Here is a 16,098-nt window from a genome sequence, read left to right on the forward strand (position 1 = left end):
AAGATTCAAACCAGGAACCCCCTGGCTGTGAGATGACAGCACTAACCACCTCACCACTATGCAGCCATCACTTTAGTTTATTATGGTGCCCATTTGTTGCAGCATTGCTGCAGTTTTTCTTCCTGGAGTCCACATCCTTTTTATTGACCATGTCATGACTTCTATGCTGATCTGTCCACTGGCTTTAGTACATTATTTCACACACCGTACAGGGATCGATATGAATGCATTTTATCCAAAGTGACCGTGCCTACCATTTAATGTGAGCAAAGTTCCTATGAGAAACAAACTCCATCCAAGTCTGATTACATTTGCTGTTATATCTTGTATTATTTTACCCATAGATGGCTCATGAACCAGCAGCAAGCAATTATCACACGCAATAAGCAGAATGATCATAAAAATATATTTTTTTTAATGTAAAAGCACTTGATTCTGTACAATTAAATAGTTTTATAGTATTTACAAGTATACATAGGTCAACATGGATAATGTGGAAATTTCATAGAGGAGGTAGAGTTGGACACAGCGTTGCAGACAGACGACTCCTGTAACAATAAGAAAAAATGTTATCAGTCACCCTGTTTGGATGTTTATAAATATGTAAAGGGTATGGGTGTAGTAGTTAATAAGAGAAGATGCTGCTATGCATGGAAATGCTTAGAAATCACAAACTTACCTTGAAATTGAAACAGAACAGTACAGGCTACCTTACCGGTCCACAAAAAAAAAAAAAAAATAGGAATATTGTAGGAATTTTGCTCTTTAGTGAAAATGAAGTTTTTTGTTTTTTTGAAATGGTCTTTTTCAGCTCTTTAAAGATGTTTTCTTTTTTTCACTGCCACATCACTTCTTTTTTGGTTAGTTTTTTTTTCCTTTTTGTTTTTTCTTTTTTTGTTTTTGGCAGGATTTTTTTTTTTAGACCATTTCAATTCTTTATTTTTTTTTTTTTACAATCCAGAATAAAGCCAAGAACTGTGAAGCCAAGCTTTCATACAAATCATTTAAACCCAGACATAAAATATTTACACATAAGCATTTAAACCAGTCAACCTAATACTATTCTGCAAAAAGCTACAGTCTGTCATTCAGTTAAATTACAACACAGGCTTCTGGTTTCTTCAACTGAAGGGTCAACAATGGTGTCTGCAAGAGATACGCTGTCAAACTATTTATGCTTTATGAACCAAAATAACAAAAATAGTCAAAAAAGAAAAAACTGACTATTACTACATTAAGAGCATTAAAAAAATTCACCAGTTAAACTGTTAAAATGAATCAAACTTGCACATAGTTGTTCTGCCAATAACACATTTGTAGGGAAAAAAAAGTCTAGCCATAGTGAAATGTGCCTTGTTTATTAATAAACAGGCATTGAAATCTTAGAAAGTTGCTGGATTGTTGAATATATTCCACTTCAGAGATGAGCATTTGACCGGTCTTCATCTGCGCCAGGAGCGAGGCTCATTGTCGTCTTCTTCCTCATCGTCATCCTGCAGTAATGCGTCGTCACTCAGTGACTCTTCAGGGTACTAACAGGAGAAAGAAACAAACACCACTGAGAAGAGTGCTTTCCATCAATGGTTAAAAGATGATTTAAAGTAGAGAGATCTTTTATTTTGAGCTTCACCAACACTAAACTTGCACCTTGCACTTTAAAGGTCACAAAAGACTAAATTCTCAGTATGAGGATAGATGGACACAGGCCTAATAAAAGCACCAGTGGCCATGCAAGGGCCACATAGACAATCCTTGCTGTGATGTGTAATAGCTCCCTCTTGTGTTCTCTTATTGTAATAAGTAGGGATTTAATAAACTTTTACAGAATATCTGAACAGAGAAGATCAAAGTCTCTAAATTCATTTATTAATATTTCAGAAGAAATCAAGGATAATCTTGTCAGACCAGTCTCTTTTAGGGTAGGTGTCGAATGTGAGCGTTAAGTCTACAAACCTCATCTTCATCTGGCTCTGCATCGTCAACATCCACAACACTGAGAGTATTGACAGCCTTATGCCAGGCCAAGCGTAGAGTCTGGTTGTTAAACCTTACTCCGTGAAGAGCCGCCTACAGGAAAACAAAGCATAAAGAGCAGAAGAGAGAGCACATTGTTAATAAATAGGGATTAAAATGATTGATTTAGTCAAGTACACAGCAGCTGAAGTTCAGTGTATTGTCCAAATATCTTTACTGTTTAACCCCTTAGAATTCCCTGAAACCTAAGGGGTTAAAAGTAACTCAGGCATAGATCACTGTGTAGCGTGGCTGGTTGTTGACTCACCTGTTCAGCTTCAGCTCTTGTCCTGTATGTGATAACAGCAGACAGGCTGTTGTCATCTATCTGACAATCTTCAATCTCCCCGAATTGCTTCAGTATTGGGAACACAAAAGACTTGATCAATACACAAAATTCACACACATTTTAGAAGGACATAAAGATATTAAAACATTAACATTAATTAGACCAACACGGTTTTTTATTTTAGTTAATTTGAAAGTCTGGCTCCCACAACTGGCCCTTGTATAAATGTAGCTGATGACCCCTGTTGATTTAGAGGGGGATACCTTGATGGTGCAGTTTAACTCAGTTTTAAATTGAATCAGTGTACAGCAGCAATAATCAACTGGCATCCCTGGGGCCACATCAGTCAGTTCTTGAGCAAATTGTCATTTTCTGGAGCAACTTACGAATTCAGGGGTTTGGGGAGTGCAATTTTCCTGCTCGGGTTTCAACACTTATACCTACATAGCATGTTAGCGTCAAACCCAGTGACAGACAACATGACAGTCACAGAAATGTTTAGCTAAAACATCTCAATTGCCCCCTTGACAGCTGCGATATAGGGACTGAGCTCACTGTTAGAGCCTGAAAATTACATATATTTAAAAGAAAACAAAATATTTGAATAAAAATATGTTAATTGGACCATTTTTTAAAATTATCTGGTTTAGTTTAAAGTTTGGCCCCCAAAGTGCCTGTATAGGAAAACACTGGCCCTTGTACAAATGTAGTTGATGACCCCTGGTGTACAGGTTGCTATTGCAGGAAAATATAGCATAAAGTTGGGCAACTGCAGCCAAGGGGCCAAAAGCAGCTTCCCATCTCTCTCACTGTAGCCCACAATTCAACTTTAATCATTTGTTAACATGAAGAAAACATGACAAAAACTGCCAGATAGAGTTACACCACCATGACATGCACAAAACCTGAATTCAAGAGAACATGGAAAATAGAAATCTTTTTTATCAATCAACTTTAATTACTGGTAGATATTTTGTTTGTATTAGATGTTACTGGCTGTTAATGTTTTTATGAAACTCTATAGTGATGAATTACAAGACTCATTTGGAGAAAAAACAGATTTAAGTGAAGTATACTTTAATGACTGCTAAATTCTCCATTCATTGTATCAGAACAGTTGCTTAAATGTAAGTTTTCAGCCCATCAAATTCTGCATAACTATTTGCATTTGAGTTCAAAATAAATATTATTATATATAACCACTGATGAACGCTGTGTATGTGCTCTTTTTATTAAACTATCAGTGATCCTAAATGGCTCATTGAGGTTTCTACAGTATGTAACAGAGGCCCTTTAGCAAAGAGAATAATATTTTTGCGGCCTCTGTTGCAACCACAATTGCCCATTGCTGATCTAGCAGATTCTCCAAACTTTTAATTGGTTGACCAAGAGCTTTTAAACTGTGTGCTTTAACTCTGGTGGTCAGTTGTACAGTCCAGCTGTGACCACCAGATGACACTGTTGGTTTCCTTTCTGCTGCACTACATAAATAATGATTAAGTTATGCACACAGCAATACCATGTCTGATGAGTATGATGGATATTTAATGAATAAAATCTAGTTTAAATGGTATCGTTTCTATTAAAATCTTAATTCATGTTATAACTATGGGTTCCAACAACAACACAGCAAAGATGCATAGCGATGCAGGCATATCTTGCCTTATGGCTTCACTGATTTTGCACTGTTTTTGTTTCTGTGTGACCAATACACAACAAACTGCCTTAATCTAAATAAGTGAAAACAGTGATAAGTATTGCCATGCCCTGATTTACAAGCAATGAGAAAATCCGCACCTTGAAAACTCCAGTAACTCAAATCCTCAATCTTCCATTCACAGTTTACATTAAACTTCACTTTAACTTTATTCAGGACTTTAAATCCCCCTGTAGCAGTGGGGTGTGTTTAGGCGAACTTACAGCAAAGTGTGGCAGCAGGTTGACACAGTCTGCATCTGTGAAACCAGAGATCTCCAGGGCCCGTGGTCGATGGTCCACAACTGCATGCAGAGGTACACCTCTTCCCCGTCCTCTGGAGCCTCTTCCTCTGGCCCTAAGGGCACCACGGCCTCGAGTGGGGGCGCCCCTGCCTCGTCCTGGTGAAAGCAGCCCTCTTTTAGCTGCCTGGAAAGGAAAAAGAGGCAGGTATGAAAAAGGGTCAAACAGAGCAGAAATATTTGATTGATGCAATTTTTTAAGGAACTTTTTTGCACGTTCAATTTCAAGCGTGAGGGACAGACTTCTGCTTACAACAAAGTCAGTACCTCAATTTGCAGTTGGGTGTATTTGATCTTCAACAAAGCAGTATCCTCTCCAGCCTGAGTCTTCTGTAAGAGATCCAGCTCTGCATCAAGCAATTCCTTCTGGGCCTGCAGACATGGATAACTCATATCAGAAAATGTACATCATTGAAGGGTGTGAGCACTTTATAAACAACACTAGATATACTGCAAAACAGAAACCAAGTTGCTTTTGATTACTTAGAGCTCTGAAGAAAATGCTGACCTTTGCTAGAATATAAATCAACTATGAGTGAGAGAATATTCACAATGCTTTAGTGAGATAAAAGCTTTTAGCTTTGAAAGCTAGACTACAACAAAACCCCATCAGTTAAGATTGAAACAAATCACATACTATATCGATGTAAAAAATCTATATTTAAGAGTAGACCTGTTTCATGGGGGTGACAAGATTTGAAGAAGCACTGTACCTGGGCCTTTGTCTTGGCTGTGCGCATCAGGTTGCTACTGCTTGAGATTCCCTTTATCTCCTCTTGCAGTTTGGTGATGCTTTTGGTCAACGTGCCCAGCGTTTCCATGATCTTGGCTTTGTCCTCTGCCTTCGTCGTTTTGTTCTTCTCAATTTTGGATATAAGGAGCTAAAGAAGAAAAGCAGAAAAATAAAAGAACCAAAGCTTAAACTACTTTAAGAGGGGAACTCTGTAAATCCAGACATAAATCAACAAACACAAGGCAGTCTGGATACTATTAAGCTTTCCAAATAAGATCAACTTTATGCCAAAACTTTAATTTCTTCTTTTATGCTTCCTTAGTCAGACATCTTACATATATAGCATGTAAAATGTTACGTTTTGCGAAGAGATGGAAAAATATTAACCTAGACTGCTCAGAGACAAACTTTAATATTGTACTTAAACTCCTAATGATCTTACCTTCTGTGTTTCAATGTGCTTCTCCAGTATTTCCTGTTTCTTCTTCCTCACATCCTGTTGTAGTCTTAGAGCTTCCTGTGAAATTAATTATGGAAATTGATTAGCTGTTGTCCTCTGTTTTAAAAATAAGTTTTTAAACCACTTCTATCCACTAACCACTATCCTATTTAGGCTCTAATTCTGATCAATGTCTCCTAATTTCCTCTTGTTCTTCTTTTACCTGTTTCTTCTTCAGAGCCTCCTCTGAGCTTTTCTGCACAGCTTTCAGGGCAGCGGGATTGTACACCGTCTTTGAGAGGCCCATGGATGTCGAAAACACCTGGAAATAATATTTAGTGTTGATAAGATAAAACATTTAAAAGTCTGTTCAAGAAGTACATTAATTTTAATGGGGCATTTTGTAATGCAGAAAGGCAAATAGGCACTTACTTTTTCAACAGGAGCAGCTGTTTTGACAGATGGGAGACCCAAGCGGTCCTTAACTGATACTTTGGAAGGACTCTGCACCATTCATGAAAAAATACATCATGTTTATACAGAACTTCTTCAGATTTTTTACAAGTATACGCCAAAAGAAACCCACACACACCTGAGAGGCTACACTGGAATCCTGGGAGGGCTCAGAGTTGGCAGTGAGCAGCGGTCCAAGGCGGTCTTTAACAGACTGCTTCAGAGACGTGGCTGAGGGCTGCTGAACAGCACAAGAGATGTTGAACACTTATGTCAGGACTTATGTAAAAAAGCATTTAAACACAGCCATTGTTTTAAAAAAATGGTTCTGAAGTGTTTCCTGGCATGATAAACATTTAGCTGCAGCTATAACATCTTCAGTTATTCTTTATTTAGACTGACAAACGTGTTAGCTTCTGCTCAAAATAACCATAAAGCCCTTTTCACACATGTAACCCTGAAATTTTTCTGACTTTACTGTTCACACTTGTACCTCAAAGTAGGAAGTTTTCCTGCGGTTAGCCTGTCAGTAAAAAGAAGAGTCGGGGAGTGAAAAACACTGGGGTGTTACAGGGAAATGTTGGGTAAAGTCAGGGCTGCTGTCTACATTCATTCAAGAAGGGATTCAGGAAAATTTCAGGAGTTTTGTTCAAGTATGAATATGGCTTGACATGCGGAGTGAAATCGTACTGGTGACACCAACAGCTTCCTGACATTTCTTATCATTTATGTCTGTGTTTACCATCTGGCTGTACAAAACTTTGTAACAATAGGTTCTTTGCAGTCATGTGATTCTGATGACATGCGAATATCCATGTGGGGGCAGGACGTGGGGGACAACCAAGAGGAAAGACTTGGAACGGAGGAAAGTTAGAACTTTAAAACTCTAAATGGGTCTGTGTACTGCAGTTATCATCAGATGATTTCTACATACACCAAGTACGATCCCTACACTTTACAAAAAGCTAACTTTTTCCAGTTCAACCGATTTACCTGGCATGGAGGCAGTCAATATTACAAATTACTGCAGACCTCCTGGCGTCTAGCACTGTCTATCCAGATAAAGGAAGACTGTTTTGTACTGAGCTAAGAGGCTAGGCATATAACCAAATCCTTGTTTTGTCATAAACATGACTTAAACTGAAAGGGTGATGTACCATCAGCCAAATGAACCTTGTGGGTCTAAGCCCAAAACAGCTCTATGATGTGAGCCAAAGTAGCTAACTCCCATTTGAGTGCCAGTTTATTTCATCCATTCTTTGTTGCCACTTCATCCACACTTAAAAAGTCATACTGTTACCAAATGAACATTTCATTCATTACATTAAACTTTTGAGTGCTGTTCTAGTGAAGATAACAATAAGGAATAAATTCCTCTTTCAGATGGCGTCAATACCCAGAATGCACTGTACAAAATGACAGTCAAAATGTAAAACTATCTTTCAAATTTACCCAAAACATAGTAATCTGTTTTTTTTCATGGCAAATCATTTATATAAACTACATTAATGTGTCTCAAGTGAAGTTAGTACACATTATTATGCAGCGTTCCATTTAACTTTTTCTCTTTTGTCCTACAAATAAGTACAAGTAAGGTTATTTATGGAAATGCAGCCACATAATTACAAAAGCAAACTATCCAATGTCTCCAGATGTACAAGTCTATCACAAAAACTTTTAACTTTTGGAGCCTCAGGTTTCAGAAAAAAAAAAACAGGAAATCAACAGAAACTTATAGGTCATAGGTCAAAAATAAATATCTATTTACCATAGCTGGCTGTGGCTGAGTCTGCTGCTGTGATGGAGACTGGCCATCAGTGCCATCATCACGAAACCAGTGCACTCGGATGAAGCGGTTGTTGAGAACAGCCTCTGTGCTTTGCATAGCGCGCTTTGCCTCGTCTGAAGAGGCAAACTGGATCAGAGCTCCCTCTGGATCATTCCTGTAGGCCACCTGTAAGAAGAACATCAAAAGGTCCTGAGAAAAAGTTAAACAAAAAGCAGTATTCAAACGTAAATCTTGCACTGTATACTGGGACTTTCCATACTGTAACAACAACAATGAACACAGTGAAATTAGCTAATTACTCCCTTGTCTATCTATGAGAAAACAGCACAAGAAAGATCAGTCGCAAGGTTTTTCTGACTTGTTTGAACCTTTTTTAACTGCTTCACAACAACAAAAATAACCATTATAAAACGATTTAAACATGTCAACATTACCAGTTTATCAGAAGGCGTTTATGGCCTATCATAATGGCCAATCAAAATTCCTATCATATAAGTTCCCCAGTCAAAGTCAATTACCAAGATTGAATCTTAACCTTCAATATAGAAGCTGCTAAAAAAACTTAACCTCCACTACAGACTTACTCATACATACTGTTAAATTATCTGCTTTCCATTGTAAAGCATCATCGAATTATTCACAGTATATACAAAATTTGATGACTCTTTAATCTAAAGCTTTCATGTCTGTAGCACCACTCCGGGACTGACCTGCAGGTTGACAATAGTACCAAATTTTCCAAAATGCTCATTGAGCTTGCTGATGTTGTTTAGCTCTGAGGGAATCTGCCGAACCAGCAGCTTGGTGTTTGCAGAGAACGGGACTCTTTTGTGGTAGCCGTGGTGGTTTGGTTTGTTAAAGTTTGGCCTAAGCAAAAAGAGGAAACCATTGAGCATTTCAGTTAGGGTGATAATAAACACAATGAATCCAGAAGGCAGTTATGACATGTCTTACTTGTCAAACCAAGGTTTCTTGGAGGAGAGGCCCCCATCATGGGGCACATGTGGTCTCTTTCTTGAGTCTGATTCCATAACAATCCTCATACTGTTGTTGGGAATTTTTTCTGGTGAAGGAAAAACACAGACTGGTCAATTCTGAAAGTTAACTATACAGTAAACTAGACTGAATTAAACTAAAAAATAGCCTGTAATTTATAAGAGTTCAAAACCAAACTTTTCCACTGTTAGTGGGGGTTACTTTGACCAAGTTCAAAGTAAGCGTTCTTTTAGAGGGAAATTACATGATTGTTTAAAGACTAAAGTCTATTCAAAGGTTCATGTGAATTATACCTCTCTGTGGCTGGTCCACATCCCCCATTGTGAGGCCGATCAGGTTGGGTCTCTGGGCATTAACCCTGTGGCGGTAGACTGGCCTGGAGGTGTTAGTGATGCTGGGAGCCTCAGGGTTGTACACATCTGACTCATAATTGTCTGGTAAGAGGAAAGAGGACAGGTCAACTTGTGAGGCAATGAGGCATATTAAAAAACAATAAAAATATGAATGTGTGACTTCAAAAAGGCAAACAGTCATTACTGGTGGTGAAGAGAGGTACTGCAGCCTGGGGGAGTGTGGAGCGGATCCCAGAGGTGACGATGGTGGGAACAGAGCTGGTGATAGAGTTTGGAGGAGCATCCATGCCTGATGGTTGCAGAGGAGGAAGTGAAGGAGGGAGACCTGTTTAAATCACAGAAAAACAAAATTCAAAAGGAAGCTCAGGCACAACACTTAAAAGTCAAAAAATAAGTAATTCACAAGATTCAAAACATAATAAAAAAAATGTTTTTTTTTCAAAGTTATTTAAATAATTTCTTAAGTACTGGTCTGCAAATTTCAGTTTCCTCTCCTTATAGCTATCAAATCTAGCACTTCTATTTTAAAGCTTAGCAGATTATTGGGTTGAATCCTCCCTTCTGACCAAAGTCAGCAAAGGCCTGATAATGGGGTGGTTCTTCAGATTATCTTGCCAGATTATCCCGTTCTCGGTTACAAGTGAAATTTTCCTTGTCCAACCTGATCAGAGGCGCTCTGACCTGAGATCATAAATATTCAATATAACACGTTCAATATTTACGACTAAAACTCCAGTTGTGTGTGGTGAGCACTGAGCACTATGGAGGGATAGCCAATCGGGAAGCAGGCTGACTGATGGAGAAAGTAAAACAAAAACACAGCCATGGCAACAATAGTAAACAGCAGGGCCATTAAATGGAAAACAATGTTTAGAAAGACATCAGAAATGGCCGAGCAATTTATTGATTTGTAGAAACAAAATTAGTATTTAACAAAGTGTACTATAAAACAGACCACAGACAAACTGACAAGGGAGGGAGCTGGTTATAAAGTCCCATTTGACTGGGTGAGATGTGGCATTTTGCGAGACGAGACCAAGCTGAGACTCTGGTAGTAAGTGAACAGAATCTGTTAGTATGTGGTGTGCTGAGTTGATCCTCTTATTCTAAACCACACATTATACTAACAACGCTGGAAAATCATGGATTGTTTGTCACCATAAGTGGGGTTTCTCATACTGAAAAAAAAGGTTAATATTTTAAAAATCTTTATGTGTGAGGCAGGCTTTAGTGTTGACAGAGCACTATATAAAACCACAGACAGGGATATTATTACTGCACCACTGTCTCCCATTTTGCAAACAAAGTGCCAAGCTCTGCTGCAGAAGAAAAGTCAGGGAACATCATGAAAATCCCTCCCAAGTTCTTGTCAATCTCCCTTTGTCCTAATTCTTTGTTCATATCTCAAAAGCAATAGAAATGAATTATTTCTGAATTATTATCAGTGATAATTTTCTAGTTTAATTATTTTTTTCTTAATGTTTTTGGATTTCTTCTACATGCTCAATAGAGTAGTTTTAAAAGCCTGACATCAAAATACTTTATGTCTCATATTTTTCAAAGTGCATTTACCCTAAGTTTTGTTAATCCTATCATGGTTATGTTAGAAACTAACTCCCCAGAAATGGCTAGATTCTTACCTGCAACAGGAGGAAGACTGGGTGGTAGGGCACCTGGTGGAGGCACAGGAGGCCGCAGATTTACAGGTGGGGGGTTCATGAGAGGAGGAGGTGGTGGGAGGCCCGGGGGTGGAGGTGCATCAACACCAGGGATGGGTGGAGGCTGGAAGGGCAGCATACTGGGCAAGTTGACATCCTCTACTACAACTGGGTCACTACCGTGGTCGAAAGGACACATGTCCCCTCTCATACAGAAGCCCTTTTCTGGAAAAGGACGAGACAAATTGAAAAATCAGACCTACAGCAATATAAGAACTAAATTAAAGGCCCTTAGTGAAAGATTTAATTGCCTTTTTTACCATCATAGTCACGACAGCGCTTCCTCAGTTGGGGTGGTGGCCCTCTGCTGAAAGGACCACGGTCCACAGGGTGATCAGGATGGAAGTCTGACCAGCTCTCAGTAGTGTTGTTACTGTGATGATGTGTGGGGGCAATGACTGTGATGGTGCTGCTTAATGTTGGCACAGGGAAGTGGGAAGTGGTAGCAGTTGAGGCCAGGACTGCAGGGGTGTAGCTTTCACCGCTCTCTGGCCTGTCCAATCGATCATGATCATACTTCAATTTCCCCGAATCTCGTTCTGTAAAAAGACAAAATAAATTCCTTTTTAGAAAACAGGTGGCATATTCACAAATGATTAGGTGAAAAATTAGACCCATTAGTACCCCACAAAAATTTCAATTTGTTGTTAGGCTTTTTCATCCCAATTCTTAGTATCAAATGATTGGCTGCTTACATTCTCAACATGTTGTCAGCTATCTGAGCTGCTTGCAAGACTGTTACAAGGGACTGCTATATATCATTTAGGCAAAAAATTAAATAACACAATATTTTTTTATATTGTAATGCATACAAAAAAGTTGGGAAAAACAAAAACTGGAAACTGTCATATAATTTGACTTGAAGAGAGTGCTTCGTCAGCTCTAATCTTATTGAACAAACTGAAAGATTGCAACACCAGGGTTATAGTTCAAACAAAGTGGTCTTAATACAATGCAAAAGACAGAGAAGCAATGTTCAAAATCCAGGTTAGGTATTATTTTGTTTCTCCATCAACAGAACAATGATCAAGCTTAGGAAAAAAAGAAAATGTGAGGGTGATCTTGTTTTAAACAGCTGTTCTTACCTCTGCTCCTGCTTCTAGACCGAGTTCTGCTGTGTGACCTGCTCCTGCTGCGATCACGATCCCTGTCTCTCTCCCTGTCTCGATCCCTCTCTCTGTCACGGTCTCGGATGCGATCCTTGCTCCAACTCCGGCTGCGGCTTCGGCTGCGACTGTAACTCCGGCTGCGTCCTCTTCTACGATTGTAGCGGTCACGGTACGAGTCCCTCCTTGGTGGGATGCGGTCATAATCCCTCTTCCTGGAGCGATCGTCTCTCTTGCGATCCTCACCTCTTCTGAAAATTGGTGAAAATGCAACATTATTTTTGGTGAAGGAAATTACAAGTAGAGGAGGAAGGGAGATCAAGTTGCTGCAGTGCACACCTGCTATCTCTGCTGTAGCGAGAGCTTTGCAGTGGAGGGCTGTGGTTCAGTCTCCGAGAAAACTTTTTTTCTCTTTCTTCTTCCCGAGGAGCCTGAAAAAGAATAAAATTCATTCAAGATTGGCACTGGGTCTATGACCACTTAAAATAATTAGTACTGTACTCTGCTACTTTCGTGTAACACTACATTTTTAAAGCCACAGTTCAGACCAAGGACTGTTTTAGAGCACCACTGGCAACACTTGAAGCAGTCTGAACTGAGCGGTTGCAGCTTGAATCATCGTCTGTTTCGATCACCTGTGATTCAGCTTGTCAGACTGCTGGTTTCAGGATGTTGCAAGCACATAAATATGAAAAGAGAAATAGAAATCTTGGTTTCAGGCTATTAACACTTACTTGGATAGATGAGGTCATGCTTTGAATTTTGGGATTGATTACATCTCTCTTTATTCCCCAAGTTTAGCCTGTAAACACTCCCATCTCCTCCATCAGCTGCACAACATGCTTTAACACACAGCTGTCTAATTTTATAGCAGTTTGAACTGGTAGGAGTTTAGAACATCATAGGTCAGCCCCTTGTAAGCAGTTGCTGGTTTCAAATTGACTCTTTGGTCTAAAAAAGGCTGAAAGCAGATGCCCTAGCAGATGTTCTTGACATCCCCAGAACAGTACCTCATCTTTTTTCGGTTCCTCTTTCTCAACTTTGACCACAGGGATTTGCTGCTCTGTCTGCGGGAGGTAGCTTTTGTTGTTAACTGCTTCAAACAGCTTATCCACAAATGGCTGGGTCTCTGAAAAACATAACAGTGTGTTTAAACAGCTAAATAACAGTGTATTTAAACAGCTAAATAACAATGACTTATGAGAGTCATTTCACATGACAATGAATTATGACTCTCAATTTCAAGGTTTCATGACAGAAAAACTAATCAACCAACCTTTCTGAAGAAATACATCCAACTGGTCTATACAAAGGGCTTTAAGTTCTTTTTCACTCTTGTCCTTCTTCACCAAAGCAACAACATACTTGGCCAGGGCAGCGGGGTCTGCATCACAGCTGGAAATATGAACAGCAACTTTAACAAAGGTTTGCACAACCAACATACACAGGTATGAGGAACACATTTACAATAAGTTATTATAGTCACATCTTACAAAGGTTGTCTTGTTAGTGTGTTTAAACTGCCCTTAGCTTGTTTCAGTCAGAATGAGCTAGAAAGGCTAAGGCTAAAGTGCTAATAGCTTCGATAACATTACTTACATGGGCTCGAGAGTATCAGACAGCCATGTTTTCAAGGCATCGAGGTTTTCAATGATCATTTTAGATCCAGCCGAACTTTCCTTCCACCACGGTCAGCGTTAAAGCTAGCTGGGGAGTCTAAATCTGTTGAAATAACAGCAGATGTCAGCTAGTGACGCTAGCCTCCTCGGTGGTTGTGAAGGCTGTAATGCTAACGCGAGGTTAACTGAACAGGCGCGTTCACGTTAGCCAGCTTTAGCTAACGTACGCTAGCAAACGTCTGTCCAGGCCCCAAACGTGCGGCGGGATTCCTCTCTTCTCCTGATGTTTTCAGTAAAGAAATAAAGACGGGAGGGGTGTATTAAAATCCAGCATTCAACCAGGTAACGCTGAAGACTGTAAACTCTGGTTATTCTTTAGACTGCACTTACACCCACGCTACACTTGCTACTTTATCCTCCCCTGAATAGCAAACATGCCATGATGACTATTTACTTCCGATTGGCTCTTCGTTGGCAAAATATCGCGAGATGTATATTTGTTTGCTGGGTTTAGGAAGAGACTAAGCAGGTTACATAATAATGAGCAAAAAAAGATTTCGCCCACACAAAGTTCAGTCCAACTAAGCTGTCTTTCTTGTTTCCTCTAAAGATTCTGCTGTGAATTAATTTAAGATGTAAGAGTTTAATTAACAAATTAATAGAGAGGATGATGATTTCAGAGTAAATGCATCTTCAGACTGTGGAGGTCTACATCCTGTATCAAATATTAAGTTAGGTTTAAGCAGGGGTGAAAAGAAACCAATTAGATTTACTTGGATCACCTGTAATTGAATAGTTGTTTGTGTACTTGTATTTTTTCACTAAATTAGAAATCAGAACTTTTACTTGTACTTATTTAAGTTTTAACCACAGCAACTGTACTTTTACTGTATTTTAGTATTTTTTCCACTTCTGTTGACTACTTCAGCACCTAGCGAGAGAATAAAGTACTAAAGAAAACCATTAAACTCTTAACCAAGAATCAACAAAAAGAAAACTCAGAAAACTGGAATGTTTAAGTCCCTTGATAGGGAATATGCATTTGCAGAATACACACCACCACCAAGAAATGGACTTGCATATAAAAACAGAATGTCTACATTTTTAACCATAAAATAAAGCGAAACCAAGTTTTTTAATATCAATTATAATGCCCTTTTCTGCTGTTATTACTATTATTGTACATTGCTTTGGCAATGTAAATTTATGATGCTTTCCATGCCAGTAAAGCCAATTGAGTTGAATTGAAGTGAACTGAATTGAAAATGATTTCACATCACATCTCAAAACAGCTGCTGTGCACAGCAAAAACTGGAGTGTTGATGTCTCAGGTTTAAACTTTTCAGAGTTGATTTTAACCCCCAAAAGATCATTTCTGAATAAAATGGTCTTCAGTGTTGGAGTTATATGACCATGTTATCCACCAGTGTTAGTTCAGCTCTGTAGAGCTGAACTAACACTGGTAAGTCAACTGATGTAAGCTCTATCAGAGTTCCCCATCATGCCCTTGGGCAGAGCATTTAGATGTGTTTCACATGTGTTTAGCTGTGTCTAGATGTTGCCTGTTGTACTTTGATCCCTGCTGGGGTTCTTTTGCTCATATTTTTGCTGAATTGTTGTTTTTGTTGTTATTCATTTGCACTCTGAGTGAAATTAGCCACTGAGTTAGAGTTGACTAGTTGCTCCTAAAGCATGTCTTGTGCATACACATCAGTATGTATATCCTTGCAGTGAGGTTGACTCTCCACTTTGTTCTTTCCAGAGGTGACCCACCTTGCAACAGATTTTCAAGAGTGAGTAAAGCTCTGTCTTATTGTAAAATATTAAACACTTTAAAGCAAAGTTTATCAATATGTAGTGTGGACCAACATAGCCACTACTAGTGTTAAATTTGGCCCTATATGAATTCAGTTAACTCATATAGTCAATTTTACTGAGTATTTTAATTTATTATAAAGGTGTAACTCTACCTGACCAGTCTGGTTGGAGAGTCATGTCCTCTGGTTGTTCTTACCAATTAGGAAAGATCATGTTTTAATGTCCACCTCTCAGAAGCTACTGAAAGTAAACTTTGAATACTTTTTACTTTTACTTGAGTATGTTAATAGACCACTACTTAAGTACATTTTAACCAGGGTAACTGTACTTTTACCTTAACAATAGTCGTGCACCTTTTCCACCTCTGGGTTTAAGATGATTAGTGGGAAAGCAAAGCAATCATAAGCAAAAAATCTCTAATAAAGGATAAATGATAAACATGCAAGCCTTATATCTGTTGATGTATTTCTTTAATACAGGGTAATACACGCCATATTTAGGGCTAGCCTCACTACAAACTGGCTAGGCCTAGTGTCTTGCATATTTATTCCCCTTTTTCAGTTCAGTTTGATTCAAATAACTTACATTAAGAACTGTAGCTGTTTGAGTAAAAGCAATAGTGAGTGCACAGGATTACAATAGTGGTAAGTGTTTGCAAAACATATTCAAATATTTTGAATACAATATGAATGAATAAAGCTGTTGTTAAAATGCTAAAATTAGTGGTTCTATGAATTAATAAATAAACCAGCTATAGGCCTGTTGAATGTTAGTG

The 16,098-nt window shown here is 38.7% G+C and overlaps 1 protein-coding gene across 3 annotated transcripts; it reads right to left on the reverse strand.

Moving 5' to 3' along the window:
- Positions 1 to 398: 398 nt before the first annotated feature.
- On the reverse strand, positions 399 to 13,958 carry rbm26 (RNA binding motif protein 26). 3 transcript variants are annotated; one of them, XM_041787588.1, is made up of 23 exons: positions 13,733 to 13,958; positions 13,486 to 13,608; positions 13,163 to 13,281; positions 12,897 to 13,015; positions 12,226 to 12,317; positions 11,866 to 12,137; positions 11,041 to 11,319; positions 10,703 to 10,945; positions 9,247 to 9,387; positions 9,003 to 9,143; positions 8,668 to 8,776; positions 8,424 to 8,580; positions 7,693 to 7,878; positions 6,064 to 6,165; positions 5,904 to 5,975; positions 5,695 to 5,793; positions 5,475 to 5,549; positions 5,013 to 5,180; positions 4,567 to 4,671; positions 4,223 to 4,426; positions 2,282 to 2,368; positions 1,954 to 2,067; positions 399 to 1,532 (listed from the first exon to the last, which is right to left on the reverse strand). In XM_041787588.1, exons 2-23 carry the CDS (start codon positions 13,542 to 13,544, stop codon positions 1,443 to 1,445), a joined length of 3,033 nt encoding a protein of 1,010 aa, XP_041643522.1. In that variant the 5' UTR covers positions 13,545 to 13,608; positions 13,733 to 13,958; the 3' UTR covers positions 399 to 1,442. The 3 variants fall into 3 exon arrangements, with proteins under 3 accessions (XP_041643522.1, XP_041643531.1, XP_041643513.1); XM_041787597.1 differs by having other exon boundaries at positions 6,064 to 6,162; positions 13,486 to 13,958; XM_041787579.1 differs by having other exon boundaries at positions 13,486 to 13,958.
- Positions 13,959 to 16,098: the final 2,140 nt, after the last annotated feature.

The sequence above is a fragment of the Cheilinus undulatus genome, linkage group 1 (genome assembly GCF_018320785.1).
Source record: "Cheilinus undulatus linkage group 1, ASM1832078v1, whole genome shotgun sequence".
NCBI classification, from domain to species: domain Eukaryota; kingdom Metazoa; phylum Chordata; class Actinopteri; order Labriformes; family Labridae; genus Cheilinus; species Cheilinus undulatus.